At 37.8% G+C, this 7,761-nt stretch overlaps 1 protein-coding gene across 1 annotated transcript; it reads left to right on the top strand.

The window, feature by feature from the left end:
• Nucleotides 1–3,455: 3,455 nt before the first annotated feature.
• Nucleotides 3,456–6,070, top strand: LOC111540984 (putative olfactory receptor 52P1). The gene is made up of 2 exons (XM_023209644.1): nt 3,456–3,485; nt 5,069–6,070. Exons 1-2 carry the CDS (start codon nt 3,456–3,458, stop codon nt 6,068–6,070), a joined length of 1,032 nt encoding a protein of 343 aa, XP_023065412.1.
• Nucleotides 6,071–7,761: the final 1,691 nt, after the last annotated feature.

Here is a 7,761-nt window from a genome sequence, read left to right as displayed (position 1 = left end):
CCTCCTTCTTCTCCTTTTCCTTATTCTTCTTTCTCAGTAGCCTTTAATTCACATGTAAAACATTTAGCTTCCCTAAAGCTGCCATAATGTTATACTCAGAGGGAGAGAGATGAATGAAGATTCCCAGGTACACCAGGCTTTAGCTATTTGAATCTTTCCAGCCCAGTCACTAGACTCTGTAATGAGTTAACCTTCGGATGACTCAAGCCCACAGCCTTTGAACTGCCCTGGCTGGCGCCAAATAGATCCAACCTTGAAGCTGTCCTAGTCAGCAACTTAGGAAAAAAAAATCTCAGCAATTCTAGACTGCTGGGTTCTGAGTAAATTTCAATTTGTGAGCAAAATAAACATTGTTTTATGCTGCTAAGCTTTGGAATGGTTTATTATGCAACAATAAATAATTAAACCAATGTTTAGCACAGTTTTCCTTATGACTAATAATTATGTAGTGAAACAAAGAAAATATTTTTCAATTCAGTGATTATAGTTACCTGGAGTTAACCAAATGGCAAGTTCTGAGGAAACAACATCCCTCACAAGAGTACCTTTACTTCACATACCACCTACAAATTTGGGGGCTTCCTGCACCACCATTACTTCAGAACAACTGACTACAAATTTTGGGGCCATCATGGCCATCTTCAGATTCAATAGCTTGCTAGAACAATTTCACAAATCAGGAAAGTGATGTAATTGCAGTATTACAGTAAAAAGTTTCAAATTAAATTTGTCAAAGAAAAGAGAAGCATAGAGCAGAATCCAGAAGGAGTTCAGATGTGGAGCTTCCAGTCATCCTTTCCCTGTGGAGTCATAGATGAGTGCTGTATTAGTTTGTTTTCACACTGCTGATAAAGACATACCCAAGACTGGGTAATTTATAAAGAAAAAGAGGTTTAATGCACTCACAGTTCCACGTGGCTAGGGAGGCCTCACAATCATGGTGGAAGGTAAAAGGCATGTCTCACATGGCAGCAGACAACAGAAGTTGTGCAGGGAAATTCCCCTTCAAAAAACCATCAGATCTCATGAGACTTAGTCACCATCACAAGAATAGCATGGGAAAAGCCCACCCCCATGATCTGATTACCCCCTACCAGGTTCCTCTCACAACACATGGGAATTGTGGGAGCTACAATTCAAGATAAGATTTGGGTAAGGACATGACCAAACCATATCAAGTGCCATCTGTTCCTCTTGGTCATGATGTGTTGCTATATGCACACAATATTGGTAACCAGAAATTCTCACTTGAGCCTTTGGTGTCCAGAGACTTTACAGAGGCTCGATCTCATACAGCTAATATGACTGACTTTTAATCTCTGGTCCCTGCAGAAGGTTGGGCTAACATTTATAGTCTACAGTTCCTTTTCAGGTTGGAACTAATATGACAGGGCCCAAAAGACCATGTCACATTGCTAGACTGTCTGGTGGTCAAAGCCCCAGGCAAAAGCGAAGTCGTTTTCATCAGGCAGCACGACAGGCCAGGGGGCTTGGAGATCACCTCCCAGTAGCAGAAGGCAAGGGTCAAATGTTTCTTTGGGGAAACTTAATTTTTCAGTACATAATAACAATTCTAAAATGATTTGTTTTGTCATTTACATTGTTTCAATTTATTTTGTTGTAAAGAGGGAAAGAATTTTCTTTAAGACATGGACAGACATTGTATACCTTCTCCTACCACTGCTATTCAATAAGGTATTGAGAGTTTAAAGTGATGTAATAACACATTAAAAAGGACTGGGATTTTAAGAGTCACAAAGGAAAAAGAAAGTTTCATTGCTAACGAATGACATGAATTTTCTACAGGGAAAACCCATGCCACTCTAAAGATAGATTTTTGTAACTAATTATCTTTTAAGAAATTTGCTGAATTTGAGGTAAATCATCAAAAAACACAATTAATTATACTGTTATATAAAGTAGCCATTGGAAATATATATTTTAAAAGTTATAACTGATTATAGTGACAAAATATATAAGGTACTTACAATGAACAGAAACAAAATGTACATGGAACCTATGTCAAAACAGGAAAGCAATTGAAATATATTTGCTAAAGATCTATTAAATAAATGAAAATATATATTAAATATGTATTTAATATGTATTGCAAATTCGAATCAACTACTTTTGAGATTGAATTATTAATATTTAGGAAAGTTAGACATATGCATGATCTTCAGCCCAGGAATTTCACCCCTAAATATATGCTCTAGAGACATGCCTCAGAAGTAAGGAAGAATTTAATAACGTTACAATTAATTGTAAATAACCTAAAAATTCTTCAAAAGGAATGAATAAACTAAATATGGTATCTTCATTTAAATAAATGAATGAATTAAACATAGTGCCTTAACTCAATAAAATATGATATCTCGCATATAGTAGTAACAAATACACTGTATAGAAGCAATAAGTACTTACCCAGAACTACATGCATCAACATGAATGTATCTCACATCATGTTGAACAAAACTTAACATGCAGAAAAATGATGTGACATAACGTCATTTAAATAGAGAAATTATTCTCTAAATCACTATGCATTATTTCAGGATTTATATATGTAGTAAAAGTAAAAATAAGTACAAAATGTTATGGGAATGATGATGCAATTCATTTCTAAAGGACTAAGAAACCAAATATGCCACCCGTACAGAAGGTTTTCCTGCTTTTTTTTGTAATATCATGTATCTTAATATACATTATGTATACCTGGATGTATACTATATTATTAGTTATAACTTTTGTGTGTTCAAAATATGTTAGAATAGAGGTAAACTAAATTTGGCATTGGTAGACAGGAAAATATCCTAAGTGATATAAGAAGGCTCCAAACATGGCCGGGCGCGGTGGCTCAAGCCTGTAATCCCAGCACTTTGGGAGGCCGAGACGGGCGGATCACGAGGTCAGGAGATCGAGACCATCCTGGCTAACACGGTGAAACCCCGTCTCTACTAAAAACTACGAAAAAAACTAGCCGGGCGAGGTGGTGGCACCTGTAGTCCCAGCTACCCGGGAGGCTGAGGCAGGAGAATGGAGTGAACTCGGGAGGTGGAACTTGCAGTGAGCTGAGATCCAGCCACAGCACTCCAACCTGGGTGACAGAGCAAGACTCCGTGTCAAAAAAAAAAAAAGAAGGCTCCAAACAAAATGAATTATTGACATTCATTTGGACTTTCTCTGAATTTATACACTCATTTAAGGAGCAGATATAGCTTTTGCCACTTAGTTATGTTTTTGATTTTTATATATAAAAGAAAAGAAATATGAGTAAAGAGCTCATGAAGTAGGATACACTTTTTGATTATTTTTACATGAATTTATGTATCTGCTTATTTATTATGTAGTTACTTATTTAACACTATATGTGTACTGTGCACCCAACATATTAGTGATAAGAATACAGGATTTGGGGATATGGTCTATTATCCCAGATTGGTGTAATTATACAAATGGTGAGGTTAAACATTTCTGATGGAGAGGTAAGTTAGAGGTATGTTATAACATATCTGTATTAGTAGTATATATATGTTCCACTATAGTGGAACAAATTAACATATTCATCATCTCTCATAGCTACCCATTTTTTCCCCATGTAGCAAAAGCAGCTACAATCTACTCATTCAACAAAAATCCTGAATACAATATACTGTTATTAACTATAGTGCCCATGTTGTACATTAGGTGTTTTGATTTGTTCATTCTGCATGGTTGCTATTTTGTCCAATAGCAACCTTTTGACCAATATCTTTAGTTCCTCTCTGTGGCCCCAACCCTGGTAATCATTTTATTCTCTACATGTTTGACCCCCCTTTTTCCAAATTTCACATGTAAGTGAGATCATGTGGCATTTGTCTCTCTGTGACAAGCTTATCTGATTTATTTTCACCTCCTCCGGGTACATTTATGTTACATCAAATGCAGGATATCCTCTTTTTTTAAGCTTGAATAATATTCACATTGTACATATACTCCACAGTTTACTTATTTATCCATCCATCCATTGATTCAGTTTTAACTTCACCCTCTCTCTCTTCAAACTCCTCCAAGATTGGCAAAGACTGGAACATTTCCTGAATTCCTAAGATTAATTACCCTCATCTCTTGGGAGCTCAGGCAACCTCCAGGGTCAGTTTTACACATAATAATAGTTGTGCCTTGTGTGTTGGGAGGTGGAAGATTGGGGTTGGCAGAAGTAAGTAAAGAGCTAATGCTGGACACCTTGAGGGCCTTTACTTAGGTTATTTAAAGGATCATACCATGGATTCTGGGTGCCCAGAAGTGAAGTGTGGAGAGATGCAGGGCCACGAGTGTGCCCTCCAAGAGTCATATGGGTGTTTAAGATATACCTTCATACACATGTACTCATACACATGTACACACTCACACATACACATTCTCAAGAGGCGTCTGGAACCAGCTGCCTACCCTCTCATTGCCTTCCTTTCAGGTAAGTGTTCTAGATGAGGGTGAGCTTTATGTTCAATACCCGTCGCCTACTTCATTCTTCCTCATCATTGCACCATTCTCATCAATAAGGTTCCCACTTCCTCATATCCTGTATCTGCTGAAAATGTGTATTCCTTAATGTGTATTCCTTAATTTTTGGAAGCAGAATTCCATTATAAGCTTTTAAATTATCTTAATTTTTAAAAATCTGTTTTGTTGAAAACATTTCATCTTTTGGTTTCTGAGAGGGGTATATATTGCATTTTGTCAGCTTCTCTTTGTATTCCTTGCATTTTTGCTGTACGCATTTGAAGTTCTGTTCTTGAAGTTGATACATGTTTATTTCTTAATATATTAAAATTTATTTAATATGACATTTTATTAATGAATAATGAATCATTTTGTCCTTAAAAACATTTAGCATAAAATATATCCTGTTGGATATTAATGCAGTTATACTTCATTATTGCTACTGTAGTATTACAACTATACCCTATGATATATAACATCATGATTTCAGAATCATTTTTGTGTATAACATTTCAATCTTTGTTTTCCATGTTGAGACTCTTTTTTTAAATTGAAGCTCATGTAGCTTCTTTATTGTTCTCCACAGGTACTTCAGCAGGGTGCCACCGTGACTGCTTGCAATGCCTCACAGGGCCACCCTTCTTTCTTCATTCTCCAAGGCATTCCTGGCGTGGAGGACAAACATAGATGGATATCTATCCCCTTCTCCTCCATGTATTTCATTACGGTGCTCGGGAACTGCACTATCCTCCTCACTGTCTCCACAGAGCGCTCCCTGCACAAACCCATGTTCCTGCTCCTCTGCCTATTGGCCCTCACAGACCTGGGCACGTCCACTACCACCATTCCCAAGGTGCTGTGCATTTTCTGGTTTGGCCAAAGTGAGATCAGCTATGAAGGATGCCTGGTTCAGCTGTTCTTCATCCACTCCATCTCTGCCATGCAGTCAGCTATCCTGATGACCATGGCCTTTGACCACTATGTGGCCATCTGCAAGCCCTTGCACTATGCCACCATCCTTTCCAATAGTCGCATTGGACTCATTAGCTTAGTGAGTTTGGTGAGAGCTATTCTCTTTATTCTCCCCATGACCATTCTCCTTCAGCAAATGCCCTATTATGCCAATCATGTCATCCCCACCACCTACGGTGAGCACATGGCTGTGGTGAAGATGGTTTGTGTAGATACTACAGTCAACAGGATATATGGCCTGGTGGTGGCCTTGTTGGTTGCTGGGCTAGATCTCTCAGCTATTGCTTCATCATATGTGCTAATCATCCAGGCTATAATGTGTCTCTCTTCTAAGGAAGCCCACCACAAAGCAGTCAACACCTGCACCACACACATCTGTGTCATGCTTATTTCTTATACTCCCTCACTTTTTTCTTTTCTCACTCACCGCTTTGGCCGAGGCATTCCACCCCATGTCCACATCATTCTTGGCAGCCTCTACTTCCTTATACCTCCAATGCTCAATCCTATAATTTATGGAGTGAAAACTAAGGAGTTCCGGGACAAAGTGACCAAATATGGTTGCTGGAAAAGAGAACCCACAACCACTGTCCGTGGTCAGAAACTTGTCTGGTAATCCAGCAGCTGTGAGGATGAGGAAGGAACAGTAAGTAGATGCAATTCCTCGGGGAATCAGCTAGTGGTAGAAATATGTCATGTTGGCAGATTTAGCTGCCAAGATGTTTAGCCTTGGGCAGAGAAGCTAAGGGACAGGAGACCTTCTTGATCTCAGTAATTCCGAAGCAAGGAAATTATCCTCACTGTGAAATGAAAATAATGACATTTGCTTTCTGTACCTGACAGAGGGGTTGGACAAATTACACGTTATAATGTCTATAAAAGCACTTTGAACAACACATGCTGAACACATGTAAGATGAGGTAGAATGTTTCCATGTGGAGAGAACATATGAGCACCCAATAATTTGCCCAACATCAAATCAATGAGTTGTAGAATGCTACTTACTTTGCCAAGATAAGGCTAAGTTGTGTGTGTGTGTGTGTGTGTGTGTGTGTATTTTTGTGTTCAAGGGGAAGGTAAAATGGAAAAGATTGCTTAGGGGAGTCAAAAAGGACAATGAATGTTCAAAACTGAGTTTCGTCACTACGTTATCCTTACTGCAGAAGCCTTACACTTGAGCAACGGAACTTACTGCTTCCTTTTAAGCCTAGGGAATATGTACAGAAAACAATAAAATCTGAAATTCCCAGAGAAATTTCAAAGGAAAAGGAGAAAATGGGAAACTCTTACTCTTAAAAGGTGGATATGCATTCTAACAAATTGTATATTTGTAACAATTCCTAGAGTCAACTGTTCTGCTTGTCTCAACTAATTCCAGCATATGACAAGAATCTTTAGCAAAGAGAAAATTCTGAGAATGTTCTGTGAAGGGTCACAGTTATAAAAGTCAGTTTTATATTGAAAATCTTGGTTACAGAATTCTGCCAGGCCATTTCTCTGGAAATCCAGGAAGAAATCATGAACAAGCACTTGGGGTGGTGTGCAGAGTTCAGATCGTGTGCCAAGATATGTGAAGACATTAAGTTCAGGAGATATTGTTTATCACTTCTAGACATTGATTTAGAAATATAGTGGCAAATATTTTAAGACACGTGAAGTTTGTAGTCTGAAATAGTTTAGGGTTTTTCATCATATCGTATAGCTAACATGTAAAGGCAGAATTCAGTGAAAAAGACACCTACTTTAAAAGCCACATGACCACTATTTAAATGAGACTCTTAAAATGGCAGGAAAATAAACGAAATTTCTCCAAAGTGTTGTTCTAGTTATACTAATAGTTAAGGCTTGAAGTAAACAAAAAAATTAATAACATAGGCTGAGAAAGGTGGGATATCTCAGAGCTTGAAACAAACAGTCCAACCTTCAGGAGGAAAAAAAAAGAGAGAGAACTAATAAGAAGTGCCTTTTCTATAAATGAAAGACCAGAGATCAAGGAAAATTTGCACGAGCATTAATGGCTGAAGAACAGAGTATTGCTTGTCTGAAATAAGTACTAAGTACATATGTAAGCCACCACAAACCTACAAAGAAAAAAGCGTCGTCAGCAAAATGTTGTGGTTAACAATTGAAAACAGCCTGAGGGTATCGTTAGCCTGATGATGTGGCAGCATACAACTTCCTTTGTGCTAAAATCTCTGGAGTGAATTTGTTTGTTTGTTTGTTTATTTGTTTCATTTTGTTGAAATAGGATTGCGGGACAAAAGCAGAGCGTTCAAGTGCTATATGATGTTATGATCTCATATATTT

The sequence above is a fragment of the Piliocolobus tephrosceles genome, chromosome 13 (assembly GCF_002776525.5).
Source record: "Piliocolobus tephrosceles isolate RC106 chromosome 13, ASM277652v3, whole genome shotgun sequence".
Taxonomy (NCBI): Eukaryota; Metazoa; Chordata; class Mammalia; order Primates; family Cercopithecidae; genus Piliocolobus; species Piliocolobus tephrosceles.
The sequence above is the reverse complement of the archived record's forward strand: the minus strand, read 5'-3'. Positions and strand labels throughout refer to the sequence as shown.